Source organism: Taudactylus pleione, unplaced genomic scaffold (genome assembly GCF_031769625.1).
Source record: "Taudactylus pleione unplaced genomic scaffold, aTauple2 ptg000647l, whole genome shotgun sequence".
In the NCBI taxonomy this organism is placed as follows: domain Eukaryota; kingdom Metazoa; phylum Chordata; class Amphibia; order Anura; family Myobatrachidae; genus Taudactylus; species Taudactylus pleione.
This window is the reverse complement of record NW_028285049.1, coordinates 277,388-302,145: the sequence shown is the minus strand read 5'-3', so window position 1 is coordinate 302,145 and position 24,758 is coordinate 277,388. Positions and strand designations below refer to the sequence as shown.

General features: G+C 48.5%; 1 protein-coding gene across 1 annotated transcript in view; it reads left to right on the top strand.

Annotated features, from left to right (window-relative positions):
- LOC148478872 (voltage-gated inwardly rectifying potassium channel KCNH2-like) overlaps positions 1 to 24,758 on the top strand; it is a 209,391-nt gene that overhangs the window by 63,057 nt on the left and 121,576 nt on the right. Inside the window, exon 2 of the mRNA XM_088455235.1 lies at positions 13,169 to 13,399. Within this exon, the coding sequence (XP_088311361.1) occupies positions 13,169 to 13,399 (231 nt within the window). The remainder of the gene's footprint in view (positions 1 to 13,168; positions 13,400 to 24,758) is intronic.

Sequence of the window (24,758 nt, the reverse complement as noted above, 5' to 3'; positions counted from 1 at the left end):
TACATGTGCAATATAATGCATTATTACATACGTGTGTGTACAGGGACTGCCCCACATGTGCAGTATAATGCATTATTACATACATGTGTGTACATGTACTGCCCCACACATGTGCAGTATAATGCATTATTACATACATGTGTGTACATGTACTGCCCCACACATGTGCAGTATAATGCATTATTACATACATGTGTGTACATGTACTGCCCCACACATGTGCAGTATAATGCATTATTACATACATGTGTGTACAGGGACTGCCCCATACATGTGCAGTATAATGCATTATTACATAGATGTGTGTACAGGGACTGCCCCACACACGTGCAGTATAATGCATTATTACATACATGTGTGTACAGGGACTGCCCCACGCATGTGCAGTATAATGCATTATTACATACATGTGTGTGCAGGGACTGCCCCATACATGTGCAGTATAATGCATTATTACATACATGTGTGTACATGGACTGTCCCACACATGTGCAGTATAATGCATTATTACATACATGTGTGTACAGGGACTGCCCAACGCATGTGCAGTATAATGCATTATTACATACATGTGTGTGCAGGGACTGCCCCATGTGCAGTATAATGCATTATTACATACATGTGTGTACATGGACTGTCCCATACATGTGCAGTATAATGCATTATTACATACATGTGTGTGCAGGGACTGCCCCATGTGCAGTATAATGCATTATTGCATACATGTGTGCACATGGACTGTCCCACACATGTGCAGTATAATGCATTATTACATACGTGTGTGTACAGGGACTGCCCCACGCATGTGCAGTATAATGCATTATTACATACGTGTGTGTACAGGGACTGCCCCATACTGTACCTCAGCTGACTCACTTTTGATGGGACAGTTCCACTGTTCAATGACTGTCCCACCATCCCATTTGCTGGTCGTAGTGTCCCGCTGGATGTGTGTGTGTGTGGGGGGGATTTAGGGGGAGCACTGTGACCTCTGCTCACAGTGCGGGGAGAGTTAGGGGCAGCCGAGAATCCCCAGAGTGCTGGGCATGTTGGAAATGATGTGCGTGCAGGTGCTGATACTGCCTAGTAATGTAGGTACACACCAGCAGATGGCTCACACTACTAACAGCCCAGTTACTTACCCAGTAGCAGGAACAGCCGTACTCACTGTTACATGTACGCTGGTAATGGAGCTGAACTTGAGCTGAGTGAGTCCTATACAGCTCACCATGCTGCAAACGGGTAGTGGTTCAGGAGCCAGTAGGTGCTAAGTAGGAAACTTTGTCACTTTACACAGTAAAGACAAGATGGCCCCTGCACGTGCTCACTAGTGATCACTGTAGCCATCTTGGGACAGGGAATGAATCCTCTCTGGAGATCAGGAAGACTGGAGTTGGCACAGTAGCGCACTCCTCCCCCAAAGTGATGAAAACGGACTTTCGTGAGTTCACTGAATTTCCAATAAAAACTGTTAAGAGGTATAGTATAATATATATTACATACATGTGTGTACAGGGACCGCCCCACATGTGTACAGTATTACATACGTGTGTATGTGTGTACATGGACCGCCCCACATGTGTACAGTATTACATACGTGTGTGTACATGGACCGCCCCACATGTGTACAGTATTACATACGTGTGTATGTGTGTACATGGACCGCCCCACATGTGTACAGTATTACATACGTGTGTATGTGTGTACATGGACTGCCCCACATGTGTACAGTATTACATACGTGTGTATGTGTGTACATGGACCGCCCCACATGTGTACAGTATTACATACGTGTGTATGTGTGTACATGGACCGCCCCACATGTGTACAGTATTACATACGTGTGTATGTGTGTACATGGACTGCCCCACATGTGTACAGTATTACATACGTGTGTATGTGTGTACATGGACTGCCCCACATGTGTACAGTATTACATACGTGTGTATGTGTGTACATGGACTGCCCCACATGTGTACAGTATTACATACGTGTGTATGTGTGTACAGGGACCACCCCACATGTGTACAGTATTACATACGTGTGTATGTGTGTACATGGACCACCCCACATGTGTACAGTATTACATACGTGTGTATGTGTGTACAGGGACCACCCCACATGTGTACAGTATTACATACGTGTGTATGTGTGTACATGGACTGCCCCACATGTGTACAGTATTACATACATGTGTATGTGTGTACAGGGACCACCCCACATGTGTACAGTATTACATACGTGTGTATGTGTGTACATGGACCGCCCCACATGTGTACAGTATTACATACGTGTGTATGTGTGTACAGGGACCACCCCACATGTGTACAGTATTACATACGTGTGTATGTGTGTACAGCGACTGTCCCATACATTTGTGGGATGGGGGTGGGTGGGACAGGTGTACAGAGGGTGGGAGTCTGACCTGGTGACACCTAATACAGCAGCTGAGGGGTCGTCCTAACGCTGCTTATAATGATGAGGAGGGTTTTCAGCCCGGACCGTGCTTGTGTAAAAATAATTTAAATAAAGTTTTATATAAATGAAAAAAAAAAGTGCCCCCCCTCCCTGCAGTGTTCCCAGAAGCAGCGCACGTAGCCGTGGCCAGTGCTGGTAAATGCAGGAGGAGGGGCGAGTGGTAATCTAGGCTATAGCAGCCGGCATAGGTAGTCCGCAGCGTAGGGTCTCCCTGGCATAATGCCGCACAGCCCTGGCATGCCCAGAATCTGCTCCTCGCAACACCTCATGGGCCTGATTCAGTGCAGCACGCAATCTCGCCGCAATGCTCATGTCGGTGAGCGTTTATTTGCAGCAGCGCATGAACAGAAATCTCTGAAAGCCCCTACGGCGAGTTACCCTGAATGTACGCACGAAGACTCTGCTGCGGTCGGGTCAAATCGTATCCGAAATGTTGTGGAAAAGTGATGGCGTTCCTGGGTGGTGGCTGGTAGTGCACACAGATACGGTCTGGGCGTGTCACTAAAAGCGGCTGCGTTCCCAGACGCACAGCCGCAGGCATAGGAGGCCGTGGTCAGATGGGGAACACGGCTGTACACCAGGAAAATCGCAGATAGGCGACCCCCAATAAGCGCTGCTGCGTGCACTTTTTCCGCTATACCAATGTTGAGGTACGGTAATTAGCATTTATTAGGGATGGCCATCAACCATCGCTGATTCATAATCATCGATGGTTTATGGCTGATGTCAAATGCTTTTGCCAACAATGGGGGAGAACCAAGTTTTTTTTTTTTTTTTTTATACAAGGTGTCAGGACACGAACCACAGCTCCGCCCCTGACACCCATGAAGCCCTGCCCCCCAGGTTCTGATTGGCCCATGGGCCAGTCAGTCAAAGGACAGGGATGACCATCGGTTGGTGTGGCCGGAGGCCGACCACACGTGATTAAAATGGCTGCCAAGGCATTGAGGGGATTAACCCTCATGCCATTGCACCATTTTTAAAAGGACAGTATATAAGCACACTGCACATGGTTCATAGTAACCTGTATTAATATACACATATAGGGCCTGATTCAGAGCCGCTCGTAAGCGGCCGCTCGTTCGCTCCGAGCGATGTTCGCACATCTGCGTATGGGTTTTAGTACGCATGCGCGAACCAGTCAGTGCGGTCGAAATTCATGTGCTTGCAAAATAGCGAATGCCTGCTAATATGAGTGACAGGATGAGGCGTTTGTGGGTGGTAACAGGGGAAGGTGCTTGAAAACGGGGAGTGGAGATCCGAACGCAGGCGTGCCAAACGGTCAAAACGGGCGTTTTAAGGGTGTGCATAATTAAAGCAGCGTCATCTACCACGTCACTTGGTTGTCTTTTAGCCTGAACTGCTCGCATGATTGCGGTAGGAAAATGCTACCACAAGAATAGCGAGCAGTTCAGACGCCTTTCGATGTACTCGATTAATCAAATAAATAGCGGAGATGACGTATGATGCGAGCGGCCAGGGGGCGTTTTTTCCAAAATAGTGAGCGCATGTTTCGTTCGCTCGTTCAGACATAGAGGCATCAACAGACCGCAAAGAGCGAGCGCTTAATTTACATAGCCGGCCCCTTTTTCTGAACGAGCGGCCGCAAATAGCGTCCGGCTCTGAATCAGGCTCATTGTGCGGTAGAGCACTGCATCTGCAATGCATTGGTGTATTCAGTAAAGTAGTATAGTCTATGACATGTGTGAATATATTTTTGTATGTAATATGGGTGTAAATGCACTTATAGAAATGTAACATGTCCTGACCTTTGGAGACAAACTGCTGGTTAGACGTCCTCACCTAGGGATGGATATGGTAATTACCCTATAGCCTGGCAGCCTCACCTAGGGATGAATATGGTAATTACCCTATAGCCTGGCAGCCTCACCTAGGGATGAATATGGTAATTACCCTAGCCTGGCAGTGGGGATGGATATGGTAATTACCCTATAGCCTGGCAGCCTCACCTAGGGATGAATATGGTAATTACCCTAGCCTGGCAGTGGGGATGGATATGGTAATTACCCTAGCCTGGCAGCCTCACCTAGGGATGAATATGGTAATTACCCTAGCCTGGCAGCCTCACCTAGGGATGAATATGGTAATTACCCTAGCCTGGCAGTGGGGATGGATATGGTAATTACCCTAGCCTGGCAGCCTCACCTAGGGATGGATATGGTAATTACCCTAGCCTGGCAGTGGGGATGGATATGGTAATTGCCCTAGCCTGACAGTGGGGATGGATATGGTAATTACCCTAGCCTGGCAGTGGGGATGGATATGGTAATTACCCTATAGCCTGACAGCCTCACCTAGGGATGGATATGGTAATTACCCTAGCCTGGCAGCCTCACCTAGGGATGAATATGGTAATTACCCTATAGCCTGGCAGCCTCACCTAGGGATGAATATGGTAATTACCCTAGCCTGGCAGTGGGGATGGATATGGTAATTACCCTATAGCCTGGCAGCCTCACCTAGGGATGAATATGGTAATTACCCTAGCCTGGCAGTGGGGATGGATATGGTAATTACCCTAGCCTGGCAGCCTCACCTAGGGATGAATATGGTAATTACCCTAGCCTGGCAGCCTCACCTAGGGATGAATATGGTAATTACCCTAGCCTGGCAGTGGGGATGGATATGGTAATTACCCTAGCCTGGCAGCCTCACCTAGGGATGGATATGGTAATTACCCTAGCCTGGCAGTGGGGATGGATATGGTAATTGCCCTAGCCTGACAGTGGGGATGGATATGGTAATTACCCTAGCCTGGCAGTGGGGATGGATATGGTAATTACCCTATAGCCTGACAGCCTCACCTAGGGATGGATATGGTAATTACCCTAGCCTGGCAGTGGGGATGGATATGGTAATTACCCTAGCCTGGCAGCCTCACCTAGGGATGGATATGGTAATTACCCTATAGCCTGGCAGCCTCACCTAGAGATGAATATGGTAATTACCCTAGCCTGGCAGCCTCACCTAGGGATGGATATGGTAATTACCCTATAGCCTGGCAGTGGGGATGGATATGGTAATTACCCTAGCCTGACAGTGGGGATGGATATGGTAATTACCCTATAGCCTGGCAGCCTCACCTAGGGATGGATATGGTAATTACCCTAGCCTGGCAGCCTCACCTAGGGATGGATATGGTAATGACCCTAGCCTGGCAGTGGGGATGGATATGGTTATGACCCTAGCCTGGCAGTGGGGATGGATATGGTTATGACCCTAGCCTGGCAGTGGGGATGGATATGGTAATTACCCTATAGCCTGGCAGTGGGGGGTTAGGTGGTGACTGAAGAAGCCTTTCCTGTGTAATGCGGGCAGGGAGACTCCTGTGTGTCTGTGTACGATACCAAGCATAGGTGTAAAAGACAAGCAGTTTGTGGTTAGGAAACCAAATGTTTTTGGGTGGCATCAAGGAAATTGGTTTCATTTCTGTGAAATGTAAGACGTATTTATTTATGTTTTGTGAGATAGAATGATTGGCTAGAAGGAACACAGGGTGGATTTGCCCCCCTGTGATGTTGTGTGTAAGAATGACGTAAAAAGAGGGACTGTGAGCCCTGTATGTGATACATCCTTGTAAATCCTGTGTGGAGAAGAATTGCTGTAACATCTTGTATTGTATGCTGATTATTCCCCTTCAATCCGAAGGGAGGGTCTTTTTTAAGACTGGGAGCAATAAACATCTTGCTTCACATCGACTATATCTGTACCCTGCGACCAAATGAATTGCGCCAAACGCTATTCCGTTCTCCGGCTGTTCTGGGTAAGGGCTCCGTGTCTCCAGGTTCAAGCCCTCTGCCAGCTACTGTGCAGACCTGGTCCATTGTGAGGGATCAGGAGGATTCAGCCGACACCAAACAGGAGGTGTGTCCGCAGCTAGTCAAACGCATACGCAGCAGAAGTGGTTCCAGGTTCCGAGGCAGGAGCCTGAGGGTAACGTAAAAAGCAATTCCAAACGCCGATGGTAGAGTTTGGTGGTGGCAGCAACGTTACACGCCCACGGCGCAGTGGGCGGAGTCAGTGACAGGCGGTCACTGACGGTGAGTTGGAGTCTAAGAGCGCTAACCGGTGACCAGGGCCAGCCTAGGTGAAAGGCGTCTGGTCACAGTTGGTGAAACCATCGATGGTCATGAATTGCATAGTTAATAACCATTGACGTGTACAGTAGTATGGTACGTTATATCGCATATGTGTGTACAGGAACTGTCCGGCATGTGTACAGTATTATGGTACGTTATATCGCATATGTGTGTACAGGAACTGTCCGGCATGTGTACAGTATTATGGTACGTTATATCGCATATGTGTGTACAGGAACTGTCCGGCATGTGTACAGTATTATGGTACGTTATATCGCATATGTGTGTACAGGAACTGTCTGGCACGTGTACAGTATTATGGTACGTTATATCGCATATGTGTGTACAGGAACTGTCTGGCACGTGTACAGTATTATGGTACATTATATTACATATGTGTGTACATGAACTGTCCGGCACGTGTATAGTATTATGGTACATTATATTGCATATGTGTGTACAGGAACTGTCCGGTACGTATACAGCATTATGGTTCGTTATATTACATATTTGTGTACAGGAACTGTCCGGCACGTGTGCTGTATTATGGTATGTTATATCGCATATTTGTGTACAGGAACTGTCCGGCATGTGTACAGTATTATGGTACGTTATATCGCATATTTGTGTACAGGAACTGTCCGGCACGTGTACAGTATTATGGTACGTTATATCGCATATGTGTGTACAGGAACTGTCTGGCACGTGTACAGTATTATGGTACATTATATTACATATGTGTGTACATGAACTGTCCGGCACGTGTATAGTATTATGGTACATTATATTACATATGTGTGTACAGGAACTGTCCGGTACGTGTACAGCATTATGGTTCGTTATATTACATATTTGTGTACAGGAACTGTCCGGTACGTGTACAGCATTATGGTTCGTTATATTACATATTTGTGTACAGGAACTGTCCGGCACGTGTACTGTATTATGGTATGTTATATCGCATATTTGTGTACAGGAACTGTCCGGCATGTGTACTGTATTATGGTATGTTATATCGCATATTTGTGTACAGGAACTGTCCGGCACGTGTACAGTATTATGGTACATTATATTACATATTTGTGTACAGGAACTGTCCGGCACGTGTACTGTATTATGGTACCTTATATTACATATTTGTGTACAGGAACTGTCCGGCACGTGTACTGTATTATGGTACCTTATATTACATATTTGTGTACAGGAACTGTCCGGCACGTGCGCTGTATTATGGTATGTTATATTACATATTTGTGTACAGGAACTGTCCGGCATGTGTACTGTATTATGGTATGTTATATTACATATTTGTGTACAGGAACTGTCCGGCATGTGTACTGTATTATGGTATGTTATATTACATATTTGTGTACAGGAACTGTCCGGCACGTGTACAGTATTATGGTATGTTATATTACATATTTGTGTACAGGAACTGTCCGGCATGTGTACTGTATTATGGTATGTTATATTACATATTTGTGTACAGGAACTGTCCGGCACGTGTACAGTATTATGGTACGTTATATTACATATTTGTGTACAGGAACTGTCCGGCACGTGCGCTGTATTATGGTATGTTATATTACATATTTGTGTACAGGAACTGTCCGGCATGTGTACTGTATTATGGTATGTTATATTACATATTTGTGTACAGGAACTGTCCGGCATGTGTACTGTATTATGGTATGTTATATTACATATTTGTGTACAGGAACTGTCCGGCATGTGGACTGTATTATGGTATGTTATATTACATATTTGTGTACAGGAACTGTCCGGCACGTGTACTGTATTATGGTATGTTATATTACATATGTGTGTACAGGAACTGTCCGGCACGTGTACAGTATTATGGTACGTTATATTACATATTTGTGTACAGGAACTGTCCGGCACGTGTACTGTATTATGGTATGTTATATTACATATTTGTGTACAGGAACTGTCCGGCACGTGTACTGTATTATGGTACGTTATATTACATATGTGTGTACTGTATTATGGTACGTTATATTACATATGTGTGTACTGTATTATGGTACGTTATATTACATATTTGTGTACAGGAATAGAACGTGACGGCAGATAGGAACCACTTGTCCCATTTAGTCTCCCCCTTTTTTTAACCTTACGGTAACCTCAGCCCTATATGATTCTTAGTTCTATGTAAGGCTATTCTTGTGCCTATCCCATGCATGTTTAAATTGCTCTACTGTATTCACCCCTACCACCTCTGATGGGGGCTATTCCACTTATCCACTACCCTTTACGTGACGTCATATTTCCCCTGAACCTCCCTTCCCCCAGTACCATTGCATGTCCACGTGTTCCAACACTTCTCTTCTTATGAAGATGGTACTACAAGACTCAGCATGCATCTTGCGCAATTACACACTGGCATAAAAATGATAAACGTTCAACGTGAATTGTTGGTGCACATTAGTGGTGTCCTCCTAGGCCACATTTACTCTGTAATCCACCCAGACAATTAGGCCCTTTTTAGGTAATAGTGTCAGGAACGTAGCATTAGACGAAACTAATATCCCATATAAACAGAGTACTGATCATACTTTAGTGTTCCCTCTAGCTCCGGCGGCAGGCAGGGCGCCGGAGCTAGAGAGGGCAATCTTGTGTCCGAAAAGGGGGCGTGGTTATGAAAAGGGGGCGTGTCTATAAGACGCTTCCCCTTTTTGTCATACTTGGGGGCGTGCCCGGCGCTTACGGACATGCCGGGCAGCCCCCAAGCGCTGCAGAAAGGGAGAATAGATGCCGGGCGCATGCGCCCGGCGTCTATTCTCCGGCGGTGACCGGGTCACCGCATGTTTGTCCACCCGCGGGACACTGCGTCCTGTGGGTGAGAACGGCTCCCGCAGGCTGTTAGGGCAGGGTGCTTTTTGCCCTCCAGAAGGAGGGCAGGGCGCCGCGCCCCGCTAAAACAGCCTAGCGGGAACGCTAATATTTACCTTTCACAATCTCCCTGAAATGCTTTTTCAAAAGTAACACTTATGAGCATGGCGGTAAAGTGGGCGTGTACTGCTACATCTGAGAGGCGTGTCATGTGATAGGTGTGTATTGCTACATCTGAGAGGCGTGTCATGTGATAGGTGTGTATTGCTACATCTGAGAGGCGTGTCATGTGATAGGTGTGTATTGCTACATCTGAGAGTCGTGTCATACATGTGATAGGCGTGTTCTGCTACATCTGAGAGTCGTGTCATACATGTGATAGGCGTGTTCTGCTACATCTGAGAGGCGTGTCATACATGTGATAGGTGTGTACTGCTACATCTGATAGGCGTGTCATACATGTGATAGGTGTGTACTGCTACATCTGAGAGGCGTGTCATACATGTGATAGGTGTGTACTGCTACATCTGATAGGCGTGTCATACATGTGATAGGTGTGTACTGCTACATCTGAGAGGTGTGTACTGCTACATCTGAGAGGCGTGCAATACATGTGATATGCGTGTACTGCTACATCTGAGAGGCGTGCAATACATGTGATAGGCGTGTACTGCTACATCTGAGAGGAGTGTCATACATGTGATATGCGTGTACTGCTACATCTGAGAGGCGTGCAATACATGTGATAGGCGTGTACTGCTACATCTGAGAGGCGTGTCATGTGATAGGTGTGTATTGCTACATCTGAGAGGCGTGTCATGTGATAGGTGTGTATTGCTACATCTGAGAGGCGTGTCATGTGATAGGTGTGTATTGCTACATCTGAGAGTCGTGTCATACATGTGATAGGCGTGTTCTGCTACATCTGAGAGTCGTGTCATACATGTGATAGGCGTGTTCTGCTACATCTGAGAGGCGTGTCATACATGTGATAGGTGTGTACTGCTACATCTGATAGGCGTGTCATACATGTGATAGGTGTGTACTGCTACATCTGAGAGGCGTGTCATACATGTGATAGGTGTGTACTGCTACATCTGATAGGCGTGTCATACATGTGATAGGTGTGTACTGCTACATCTGAGAGGTGTGTACTGCTACATCTGAGAGGCGTGCAATACATGTGATATGCGTGTACTGCTACATCTGAGAGGCGTGCAATACATGTGATAGGCGTGTACTGCTACATCTGAGAGGAGTGTCATACATGTGATATGCGTGTACTGCTACATCTGAGAGGCGTGCAATACATGTGATAGGCGTGTACTGCTACATCTGAGAGGAGTGTCATACATGTGATAGGTGCGTACAGCTACATCTGAGAGGCGTGTCATAAACCTAAATATATATGTGTATATATAATATAGAACAGCTTCATAATGGGGGTACGGTGCAATCGGGGAGGTTGCTGGCCTCCTCAGGGAGTCTCCCTGACAATGAGGGAGGGCTGGCCAGTATGATACTGGTGCCTATGTACAGGACCTATACTGTCTGTCTATCGGCCTGTACTGGAAGTCCTGCAGCTCTCAGTCCTCAGTCTCTAGTAACTCCAGCTGGTTCTCAGCCCTCCGGTCACTCAGGCTGTGTCCCGCGCTCCTCTCTGGGTCAGGACTATATCAGTTTCCTACCAGGTGCAGCGCAGGAAGTCTGGATGTTTCTCTCTCAGCTGGCAACACTAGCATTGATGCCCCCACTGCTCCTGAGCCCGCCGATCACTAGCATTGATGCCCCCTCTGCTTCTGTACCCGCCGATCACTAGCATTGATGCCCCCACTGCTCCTGAGCCCGCCGATCACTAGCATTGATGCCCCCACTGCTCCTGAGCCCGCCGATCACTAGCATTGATGCCCCCACTGCTCCTGAGCCCGCCGATCACTAGCATTGATGCCCCCACTGCTCCTGTACCCGCCGATCACTAGCATTGATGCCCCTCTGCTCCTGTACTCGCCGATCACTAGCATTGATGCCCCCTCTGCTCCTGTACCCGCCGATCACTAGCATTGATGCCCCCTCTGCTTCTGTACCCGCCGATAACTAGCATTGATGCCCCCTCTGCTCCTGTACCCGACGATCACTAGCATTGATGCCCCCACTGCTCCTGAGCCCGCCGATCACTAGCATTGATGCCCCCACTGCTCCTGTACCCGCCGATCACTAGCATTGATGCCCCCACTGCTCCTGAGACCGCCGATCACTAGCATTGATGCCCCCTCTGCTCCTGAGCCCGCCGATCACTAGCATTGATGCCCCCTCTGCTTCTGTACCCGCCGATCACTAGCATTGATGCCCCCTCTGCTCCTGTACCCGACGATCACTAGCATTGATGCCCCCACTGCTCCTGAGCCCGCCGATCACTAGCATTGATGCCCCCACTGCTCCTGTACCCGCCGATCACTAGCATTGATGCCCCCACTGCTCCTGAGACCGCCGATCACTAGTATTGATGCCCCCTCTGCTCCTGTACCCGCCGATCACTAGCATTGATGCCCCCACTGCACCTGTACCCGCCGATCACTAGCATTGATGCCCCCACTGCTCCTGAGCCCGCCGATCACTAGCATTGATACCCCCTCTGCTCCTGTACCCGCCGATCACTAGCATTGATGTCCCCTCTGCTCCTGTACCCGCCGATCACTAGCATTGATGCCCCCTCTGATCACTAGCATAACACTGGTCATCTCAGGGCCGCCCTGCTGGATTCCCTAGGTGACTGCTGGCAATGGGAACGTTTCTCCTCTGCCCGTGATGGGTCGTCAGTCACTCACAGAACGTCCTCCAGTGATGACGATCCTGCGCAGCAATGGCGCACCCTCCCCAGCGCTCCTGTTTTTTTTAATTTTACATATTTTTTATTTGAATGGACATAAAGTGCGAGTAACAGCTACAGTATCGGAAACAATAGCAATTAAAGTCCAATATTCAACAAAGTATAACACAAGCAATGTGAGAGGTGTCTGTGATGTCACCATGAGGTGAGGTGTGATGTCACCATGAGATGAGGTGTGATGAGTAACTACGGGGAAGTAACAGACGTGTTTAGAGACTGTAGATGTGCGTTATGCCAGGACGGTATGAACCATAACGATATATTGTCCTGTTTCTGGCCCCCTCAAATGACCAAACAATGGTCGATGCGCAGCCACGAATGGTCGATATAGATATCAACCATCGCCGTACATGCTGGCCAACATGATTCATATCGATCATGTTAGCCGGTTTACTATAGGGACCCGCGATTGTCGATCGCGGGTTGTTATAGTAGTTGGGGAGTTGCTGGATGTTCGATCCAGCACATGCAGGACGATCGGACAATGATCGTCTGATCGTTGTCTGATCGTTACGTCGCTGTCGCTCCGTGTGTGTGTACGGAGCTGAAGAGTGACATCACTGACGCTGGTGAGAGGGGTCAGAGTTCACACCTACTGTTATTACATGCCCAACTGATCACATTTATCAGCAGCCGATTTATCTATTAAAGGGACCCTGGCATCTGCTGGGTCCCCCCAGTGTCCCGCCCCCTCCCCTCGCTGTGACTCCTGCTCCATCCCGCTGTCCCTTCTCTTCTCCGCTGTCCTGACCCGCGGTCCCTGCGCCGTCCCATTAGTCTCATATTAAAGTAATGTGTCACACGCGCCTGACTTATATCTCACGACAGATCTCTCTCTTTTCTCTTGCAGGTCGGAAGTTTATTATTGCGAATGCCCGTGTGGAAAACTGCGCCGTGATTTACTGTAACGATGGCTTCTGCTCCATGTGCGGATACACGCGTGCCGAGGTCATGCAGAGACCCTGCACCTGCGATTTCTTGTACGGCCCTCGTACGACCTCCAACGCGGTGTCGCAAATCGCGCAGGCCCTGGTGGGATCCGAGGAGCGTAGGGTGGAGATCTCCTTCTATCGCAAGGACGGTGAGTCTCCAGGAATTCTGCTGTGTCTTGTGTCTCCCTGTGCTCCGGCCGCACTGATCTGTGTAATAATATAGCGCACGGCGCAGTACCCGGGGGAGGACCAGTCGCTGTTCATTGGCCTCTGGTCGCCTCTGTAATTCTGATGATGCAGGGGAGGGACAGGAATTGTATGTCATTAGGAACGCAGTGCGTCCATGTGTAGGAGAACCTGGGATCAGGTAAAGATGGTGGACGCCAGCTAAAGGCTCTGCGCAGTTTATTTTATTTCTGTACATTTTTTTACCCATATCATTTCATTGATTATTTGCAAGTGATTAAGGGCCTGATTCAGAACCGTGCGCAAACCGCGATCAATGCCGGCTGAGCAATTTTTTTTATTTTTTTTGTAAACTGCGCATGCGGCAAAATTCCTAAAAACTCCTATGGCGCATTCATTACGCAGAGTGTACACACAAAGGCGCTGCGGCGATCACGAGACAGGCGGTATCAGAAACGGTGCAGAAAACTGATGGGCATTCCTGGGCGGTGACTAAAAAAATGCACGCTAAAATGGCATTTTATGGGAGTGTCGCGGGCATGAGAGCAGCTGCGTACACAGAAGCACAGCCGCTGGCATAGGACGCCATGGTCTGACAGAGAAGCTGCACCCGCCATGGGGCTGCTGCAAGTTACTATGGTGCGACCGATGGTGGTGTATAAGGACGCACCAATCGGTATTACAGTGTGCAATGGAATCTCAGTCCTTGCACATTCGGCCGCACAAATGTTGTAGAATTCGTCAATAAACCTTTAAATATATTCCTTCCTATAAACCTCTAAGATTCACCTGCCTAGAACCTCTAAGACAAAACCCTGCCTAAAACCTCTAAACAGAACGCTAATTGCGTACGCAGTTTAACCGCAAATAAAGACAGGAGTGGAATCTGTGTTTCCAACGCACAAGTATTATTCAGGTAAAAGTACAGTCAGTTACACGCAATCTATACATACACAAGTTAGGCGTAAAAGGAAATAATACAGACCCAAGTACGGTTATACATACGCTGCGCCTCTGGACCCAGAGATAGACTTCTGACTAGATATCCTCAGTTCACCCAAAATTCAGCATGAACTGGCAAACCAGTGTTCGGACACATGTATTTATTCCCCCCCAGACTGAAACAGGACAACGGGGGAACTTCCTGCTGATCTCATTGGTTCCCAGAGGAGGAGCATATGTAATGACACATTTAACAGGTTGTTTCAAATAGACTTTCCCTGCCTCTAACAGCCGGAGTCTTTCTGGTAACGCCTCCTGTAACATTTCATCAACTAAACATTTTGTTGCTTGTAAGTTCTGCGATCCGTAACTTGAGTTTGCATGATGCGATCTCTCCACCAATAACACCGGGATTCTGTAAAAAGCGTACGCATCAGAACGAAACCAAACACACCTTGCTTATCATGTATAATACCTTAGATATCAAAAACCTCAGTTTAAATGCTAAGAAATAAACTTAACCAACTTGAATTATACAATTTGATGCTAATGGAACCTTGTGTGCGAATATGTAGTGTGTGAGTATTCAGGGTTTGATATAAGGACGCTAGTTATTAATGGGTGAGATTTAAGTGCATAATTTCTCATACACGAAGTGAACATCCAGCAGTGTGGAGGGCTGAGGGTTGTAGTTCTACATGCCCTCTGTCAGCAGGCCCCCACCTGTTGTGTGTTCAAAGGAAAACAAAACCTCTTTTGTTCTCACAGACTCTTGTGTGAAGTGCAAATGTATTACCACCTCAAGCTGTGGAATTTGGGGCCATCCTGTCTAGGATTCAGACAAATCCAATTGTGTAGATATTATATTACAATTGCCACAACTATACTTTATCTGCATCCAGGGATTCCCAATTTGTATGTAAAAATACCCATTGTCTCTTCTTATTTACTTCTACTTAGAAAGCTGGTTTTTCCAGTTGCCCTTGGTAGGTTAACAAAAACATTGCCATCTGTTCTTAGCTCCTGAGTTATAACTTGAATTGGCGCTGACCACAAAAATGGTGTCTTGCGATCTCATTTCCAAAATGGAGTCTTGCGGCCATTCGCAAGATGGCGTTGCCGCGATTAAATTTTAAACTGAACTTGTCTCAGCCAATTATTCAGCTTCGACAATGTACACAAAGGGAGGAGTTTGCATAAAGTCGCATACGGGTGACCGCCTATAGATGCTGCTGCGTGCGCCTATTATTCGTCTCTAAAATATCGGCATGTGCACCAGCGTCTTCATGCGTGACGTAAGTGTGAATGGAGGCAGGCTGACCGGCGCTGTTTATCAGACGGGGATAAAGCTCTCGTGTCTTTACCTTGCTATATAAGGCGGCGAAAACTTCGCTATTAATCAGGGTCTCACGGAACCAGATCTGCCGCAAAGATGAATCATGAAAAAAACGCTTTCATGTAAAGTACGTTTGTCACATGGGAAATCTTATATAATATTCTCATTGTATTTTGTATTTATTTTTTTGTTGAGTAAATGATAGTGACGCCCAGGTCTAGGCTGTCAGTGCTGCTGTGTGCGCCGGCCAGACGCTCGCACATGGGCATATACCCTGTGACCGACCTGAAGAGGCGCTACGTCACACCTTCAGTTACCCGGCAATATGTTATTGTTACATTATGCTGATGAGTGTTTGTTCCTATATTATCGCCATGGGAAGCGATCGCCGGGGAGTGATACTGGGCACAGCGACAAGGATTATGTTAGCGCTCTGCTGGCCGGTGTCTGCCGATATGCGCTAGGTGGCCAGTCTGCTGTCAGCGTCACCGTGGAATAGACAGCTCAGAGCTCACTTCTCACAATGCTGTTCTTGCTTTTCCTTATTAAATAAAACGTTACCGAGCATTGAGGCTTATAAACATTAACGCCCTACTACAGTGACATACTATGATATATATAATATTGTGCATTTAGTACACTTAATAATGTGCCTTATAGCCCTATGTACCAGAGTGGGAATAATATCAGTGATTGGGAGATAGGATAAAAGCGCACCGTCCCCTGGACCTCAGTGTGTGGCCGCCATGTTGGCCCGGTCAGGGCTGAAGTGCGATGACGCAGTATAAATGGCAGCGCTGGCGCAGGGTTAGGGCTTTGTGTCTGCAGGTCTCCATGTTTCTGTACTTACAGTCTGGATACAGCGCTTGGCAGATTCATGTTCAAGGTGATATGAAAAACAGATTTCTATTTATAAATCCGTTCCATTTCTGCTTTGAACACGAGGAGGAGGATTTACGGCCGCGTACTAAGAGCACCGCGGCTGAGATTGATGTGTAACGAGCGCGCCTCGGTGTGAGATGCCCACGTGTGTGTATACACAGCAGATCGTATACTGTGCCGTCCGCCTTCTCAGAGACACTCACCAGATCCCACACGTCATGCCCCTGGTCTCTTTATGGGGGCGGGGAGAGAGGAATAAGCCGGCATTGGCCCCATAGGATACGGGAAATGCCTCTGTAAGTGTACGATCTCCTCCAGCGATGAGGAATAAGCCGGCATTGGCCCCATAGGATACGGGAAATGCCTCTGTAAGTGTACGATCTCCTCCAGCGATGAGGAATAAGCCGGCATTGGCCCCATAGGATACGGGAAATGCTTCTGTAAGTGTATAATCTCCTCCAGCGATGAGGAATAAGCCGGCATTGGCCCCATAGGATACGGGAAATGCCTCTGTAAGTGTACAATCTCCTCCAGCGATGAGGAATAAGCCGGCATTGGCCCCATAGGATACAGGAAATGCTTCTGTCAGTGTACGATCTCCTCCAGCGATGAGGAATAAGCCGGCATTGGCCCCATAGGATACGGGAAATGCCTCTGTAAGTGTACAATCTCCTCCAGCGATGAGGAATAAGCCGGCATTGGCCCCATAGGATACGGGAAATGCCTCTGTAAGTGTACGATCTGCTCCAGCGATGAGGAATAAGCCGGCATTGGCCCCATAGGATACGGGAAATGCCTCTGTAAGTGTACGATCTCCTCCAGCGATGAGGAATAAGCCGGCATTGGCCCCATAGGATACGGGAAATGCCTCTGTAAGTGTACAATCTCCTCCAGCGATGAGGAATAAGCCGGCATTGGCCCCATAGGATACGGGAAATGCTTCTGTCAGTGTATAATCTCCTCCAGCGATGAGGAATAAGCCGGCATTGGCCCCATAGGATACGGGAAATGCTTCTGTAAGTGTACGATCTCCTCCAGCGATGAGGAATAAGCCGGCATTGGCCCCATAGGATACGGGAAATGCCTCTGTAAGTGTACAATCTCCTCCAGCGATGAGGAATAAGCCGGCATTGGCCCCATAGGATACGGGAAATGCTTCTGTCAGTGTATAATCTCCTCCAGCGATGAGGAATAAGCCGGCATTGGCCCCATAGGATACGGGAAATGCTTCTGTAAGTGTACGATCTCCTCCAGCGATGAGGAATAAGCCGGCATTGGCCCCATAGGATACGGGAAATGCTTCTGTCAGTGTACAATCTCCTCCAGCGATGAGGAATAAGCCGGCATTGGCCCCATAGGATACGGGAAATGCCTCTGTAAGTGTACAATCTCCTCCAGCGATGAGGAATAAGCCGGCATTGGCCCCATAGGATACGGGAAATGCTTCTGTAAGTGTACGATCTCCTCCAGCGATGAGGAATAAGCCGGCATTGGCCCCATAGGATACGGGAAATGCTTCGGTCAGTGTATAATCTCCTCCAGCGATGAGGAATAAGCCGGCATTGGCCCCATAGGATACGGGAAATGCTTCTGTCAGTGTATAATCTCCTCCAGCGATGAGGAATAAGCCGGCATTGGCCCCATAGGATACGGGAAATGCTTCGGTCAGTGTATAATCTCCTCCAGCGATGAGGAATAAGCCGGCATTGGCCCCATAGGATACGGGAAATGCTTCTGTCAGTGTATAATCTCCTCCAGCGATGAGGAATAAGCCGGCATTGGCCCCATAGGATACGGGAAATGCCTCTGTAAGTGTACGATCTCCTCCAGCGATGAGGAATAAGCCGGCATTGGCCCCATAGGATACGGGAAATGCTTCTGTAAGTGTACAATCTCCTCCAGCGATGAGGAATAAGCCGGCATTGGCCCCATAGGATACGGGAAATGCTTCTGTCAGTGTATAATCTCCTCCAGCGATGAGGAATAAGCCGGCATTGGCCCCATAGGATACGGGAAATGCTTCTGTCAGTGTATAATCTCCTCCAGCGATGAGGAATAAGCCGGCATTGGCCCCATAGGATACGGGAAATGCTTCTGTAAGTGTACGATCTCCTCCAGCGATGAGGAATAAGCCGGCATTGGCCCCATAGGATACGGGAAATGCTTCTGTAAGTGTACAATCTCCTCCAGCGATGAGGAATAAGCCGGCATTGGCCCCATAGGATACAGGAAATGCTTCTGTCAGTGTACGATCTCCTCCAGCGATGAGGAATAAGCCGGCATTGGCCCCATAGGATACGGGAAATGCCTCTGTAAGTGTATAATCTCCTCCAGCGATGAGGAATAAGCCGGCATTGGCCCCATAGGATACGGGAAATGCTTCTGTAAGTGTACAATCTCCTCCAGCGATGAGGAATAAGCCGGCATTGGCCCCATAGGATACGGGAAATGCTTCTGTAAGTGTACAATCTCCTCCAGCGATGAGGAATAAGCCGGCATTGGCCCCATAGGATACGGGAAATGCCTCTGTAAGTGTACGATCTCCTCCAGCGATGAGGAATAAGCCGGCATTGGCCCCATAGGATACGGGAAATGCTTCTGTAAGTGTACGATCTCCTCCAGCGATGAGGAATAAGCCGGCATTGGCCCCATAGGATACAGGAAATGCTTCTGTTAGTGTACGATCTCCTCCAGCGATGAGGAATAAGCCGGCATTGGCCCCATAGGATACGGGAAATGCTTCTGTAAGTGTACAATCTCCTCCAGCGATGAGGAATAAGCCGGCATTGGCCCCATAGGATACGGGAAATGCTTCTGTAAGTGTATAATCTCCTCCAGCGATGAGGAATAAGCCGGCATTGGCCCCATAGGATACAGGAAATGCTTCTGTTAGTGTACGATCTCCTCCAGCGATGAGGAATAAGCCGGCATTGGCCCCATAGGATACGGGAAATGCCTCTGTAAGTGTATAATCTCCTCCAGCGATGAGGAATAAGCCGGCATTGGCCCCATAGGATACAGGAAATGCCTCTGTAAGTGTACAATCTCCTCCAGCGATGAGGAATAAGCCGGCATTGGCCCCATAGGATACGGGAAATGCTTCTGTCAGTGTACAATCTCCTCCAGCGATGAGGAATAAGCCGGCATTGGCCCCATAGGATACGGGAAATGCTTCTGTAAGTGTATAATCTCCTCCAGCGATGAGGAATAAGCCGGCATTGGCCCCATAGGATACGGGAAATGCCTCTGTAAGTGTACGATCTCCTCCAGCGATGAGGAATAAGCCGGCATTGGCCCCATAGGATACGGGAAATGCCTCTGTAAGTGTACGATCTCCTCCAGCGATGAGGAATAAGCCGGCATTGGCCCCATAGGATACGGGAAATGCTTCTGTCAGTGTACAATCTCCTCCAGCGATGAGGAATAAGCCGGCATTGGCCCCATAGGATACGGGAAATGCTTCTGTAAGTGTACAATCTCCTCCAGCGATGAGGAATAAGCCGGCATTGGCCCCATAGGATACGGGAAATGCTTCTGTAAGTGTATAATCTCCTCCAGCGATGAGGAATAAGCCGGCATTGGCCCCATAGGATACGGGAAATGCTTCTGTAAGTGTATAATCTCCTCCAGCGATGAGGAATAAGCCGGCATTGGCCCCATAGGATACGGGAAATGCCTCTGTAAGTGTACAATCTCCTCCAGCGATGAGGAATAAGCCGGCATTGGACCCATAGGATACGGGAAATGCTTCTGTAAGTGTACGATCTCCTCCAGCGATGAGGAATAAGCCGGCATTGGCCCCATAGGATACGGGAAATGCTTCTGTCAGTGTACAATCTCCTCCAGCGATGAGGAATAAGCCGGCATTGGCCCCATAGGATACGGGAAATGCTTCTGTAAGTGTATAATCTCCTCCAGCGATGAGGAATAAGCCGGCATTGGCCCCATAGGATACGGGAAATGCCTCTGTAAGTGTACAATCTCCTCCAGCGATGAGGAATAAGCCGGCATTGGCCCCATAGGATACAGGAAATGCTTCTGTCAGTGTACGATCTCCTCCAGCGATGAGGAATAAGCCGGCATTGGCCCCATAGGATACGGGAAATGCTTCTGTCAGTGTACGATCTCCTCCAGCGATGAGGAATAAGCCGGCATTGGCCCCATAGGATACGGGAAATGCCTCTGTAAGTGTACAATCTCCTCCAGCGATGAGGAATAAGCCGGCATTGGCCCCATAGGATACGGGAAATGCCTCTGTAAGTGTACGATCTCCTCCAGCGATGAGGAATAAGCCGGCATTGGCCCCATAGGATACGGGAAATGCTTCTGTAAGTGTACGATCTCCTCCAGCGATGAGGAATAAGCCGGCATTGGCCCCATAGGATACGGGAAATGCTTCTGTCAGTGTATAATCTCCTCCAGCGATGAGGAATAAGCCGGCATTGGCCCCATAGGATACGGGAAATGCTTCTGTTAGTGTACGATCTCCTCCAGCGATGAGGAATAAGCCGGCATTGGCCCCATAGGATACGGGAAATGCCTCTGTAAGTGTACGATCTCCTCCAGCGATGAGGAATAAGCCGGCATTGGCCCCATAGGATACGGGAAATGCTTCTGTAAGTGTACAATCTCCTCCAGCGATGAGGAATAAGCCGGCATTGGCCCCATAGGATACGGGAAATGCCTCTGTAAGTGTACGATCTGCTCCAGCGATGAGGAATAAGCCGGCATTGGCCCCATAGGATACGGGAAATGCTTCTGTAAGTGTACGATCTGCTCCAGCGATGAGGAATAAGCCGGCATTGGCCCCATAGGATACGGGAAATGCTTCTGTAAGTGTACGATCTCCTCCAGCGATGAGGAATAAGCCGGCATTGGCCCCATAGGATACAGGAAATGCCTCTGTAAGTGTACAATCTCCTCCAGCGATGAGGAATAAGCCGGCATTGGCCCCATAGGATACGGGAAATGCTTCTGTAAGTGTATAATCTCCTCCAGCGATGAGGAATAAGCCGGCATTGGCCCCATAGGATACGGGAAATGCCTCTGTAAGTGTACGATCTCCTCCAGCGATGAGGAATAAGCCGGCATTGGCCCCATAGGATACAGGAAATGCTTCTGTCAGTGTACGATCTCCTCCAGCGATGAGGAATAAGCCGGCATTGGCCCCATAGGATACGGGAAATGCTTCTGTCAGTGTACGATCTCCTCCAGCGATGAGGAATAAGCCGGCATTGGCCCCATAGGATACGGGAAATGCTTCTGTTAGTGTACGATCTCCTCCAGCGATGAGGAATAAGCCGGCATTGGCCCCATAGGATTCGGGAAATGCCTCTGTAAGTGTACAATCTCCTCCAGCTATGAGGAATAAGCCGGCATTGGCCCCATAGGATACGGGAAATGCCTCTGTAAGTGTACGATCTCCTCCAGCGATGAGGAATAAGCCGGCATTGGCCCCATAGGATACGGGAAATGCCTCTGTAAGTGTACAATCTCCTCCAGCGATGAGGAATAAGCCGGCATTGGCCCCATAGGATACGGGAAATGCTTCTGTAAGTGTACGATCTCCTCCAGCGATGAGGAATAAGCCGGCATTGGCCCCATAGGATACGGGAAATGCTTCTGTCAGTGTATAATCTCCTCCAGCGATGAGGAATAAGCCGGCATTGGCCCCATAGGATACGGGAAATGCTTCTGTTAGTGTACGATCTCCTCCAGCGATGAGGAATAAGCCGGCATTGGCCCCATAGGATACGGGAAATGCCTCTGTAAGTGTACGATCTCCTCCAGCGATGAGGAATAAGCCGGCATTGGCCCCATAGGATACGGGAAATGCCTCTGTAAGTGTACGATCTCCTCCAGCGATGAGGAATAAGCCGGCATTGGCCCCATAGGATACGGGAAATGCCTCTGTAAGTGTACAATCTCCTCCAGCGATGAGGAATAAGCCGGCATTGGCCCCATAGGATACGGGAAATGCCTCTGTAAGTGTACAATCTCCTCCAGCGATGAGGAATAAGCCGGCATTGGCCCCATAGGATACGGGAAATGCCTCTGTAAGTGTACGATCTCCTCCAGCGATGAGGAATAAGCCGGCATTGGCCCCATAGGATACGGGAAATGCCTCTGTAAGTGTACAATCTCCTCCAGCGATGAGGAATAAGCCGGCATTGGCCCCATAGGATACGGGAAATGCCTCTGTAAGTGTACGATCTCCTCCAGCGATGAGGAATAAGCCGGCATTGGCCCCATAGGATACAGGAAATGCTTCTGTCAGTGTACGATCTCCTCCAGCGATGAGGAATAAGCCGGCATTGGCCCCATAGGATACGGGAAATGCTTCTGTAAGTGTACGATCTCCTCCAGCGATGAGGAATAAGCCGGCATTGGCCCCATAGGATACAGGAAATGCTTCTGTCAGTGTACGATCTCCTCCAGCGATGAGGAATAAGCCGGCATTGGCCCCATAGGATACAGGAAATGCCTCTGTAAGTGTACGATCTCCTCCAGCGATGACAAGTAGCAATTTAGTTGTGAATGTAATAATGTGCGATGGGGTCAGCGGTGTGTGACGGAGGAGGTCCGGCCTCGCCATGAAGGGATTACCCAGGGATTGGCTACTAAGCAGGCAGAACAGGGAATAAGTCATACATTTAGGGCCGTATTCAATTTGGAGCCGTCATCGGATGTTTTGTCGTCGTAAACTTATCGCGCGTATCCCCGTATTCAATTCCAAACTGGCGAAAAACGGGACCCGGCGAAAAGTCCTGTAGTTTTTGGGGAAATCAGCCTGACACCCCCCTAAAGATGCTCTGAGATGGGGGTTCACTTTGGGTACCCCCAATTAGCCCTGCAAAAGGTATGTGGGGTCTTTGAATGGTCTCAATAGGCGCTATGTAGCGTATTTGGGACAGTGGTGAAGAATAGCACTTAGCAACTTTTTTTTTGGCCAAAATAAGTAGTCCCATCAAATTTGGGGTACATGAAAATGGGTGCAAGCATATTTCAAAATCGCTGAAGTCCAGCATTAAAAAGCGCCAAAAACGCACCTTCGGCAAATGCCTGTATTCCAGAAAACACCCCCCCCGTACTTACAGACCCCCCCAAAGGCTATTTCGCTAGTTTTTGAATTTGTACCCCCACTTTGAATTTTTTTTCGCCCACATTTTCAAATTGCTATTTTGGGGTGTCCTTTGTGTTTTTTTATGCGTTTTTTTGACGCAGTTTGCGTCAAGGGGGGTGTACAAAGGGTGCAGAGTGGTTTCCGCACCCCAAAACCCCAATTCTGCTCTTTTTGTCCGTTATTGCATCGGCAAAAATACGCTAAAATTGAATATGGGGATAAGTGAAATTGGCGAAAATTAAGTCATCGGCGAAACAAGACCGGCTTTTCTCTCCGAATTGAATACGGCCCTATGTGGTGTGCTGTTTGTAGTGCGCACCTGCAGGTATGTGCAGTGGTGGCGGTGGGACTTGTAGTGCTACCAGCGGTGGTAGCAGGATGGTGTATACTGCCGCTCTTATATGTGGCACAGTCTCTGTAAGAGACACTCAGGGGCTCATCCTATCTGACCAGAGGAAGATGAACGCATTGGGTCAGAGGTTGTACACGCACAGCAGCGCACCTCCGTTACTATGGGGACCCCGTCACACCGAGGAGCCAGCACAGCGCAGAATGAGGAGAAGTAGTTGTCAGTGGTATAAAAGCCGCTCTTCCGTGGTGTCGCGCTCTTGTGTTAGAGATCGGTAGATGTCTCTGCGTTTTCTTAGGGCTGATGCAGAACCACATGTACGTCTCTTTGCGGAGCGCGTCTTGTGTCTGTTTCGCATTGCGCATGTTCCGGAACTGAGCACACGCCAGTCCAGGTAACGACGTGTCATGCGCATTACAATTGCGTCCACACTTACAGCGGAAGAGGTGTAACTGGGTGGTAACGGGGCGGTGTCACGCAGGGAAAGATCAGCGAGGGCGCACTGACGGAACTGCAGGCTCTGTGCAGGCATAAATATGACGCCATTAATAATAACACCATTTATCCTGTGAGCCCCCTAAGCTTGTGCCCATCCATGATAAATATGCTGCCCGTGCCTATTGATGCGTCGCAGAATCCCCCGGCGTAGGCCGCTGCCAATGATAGTCCTCACCAGGAGGGGACTTTGAT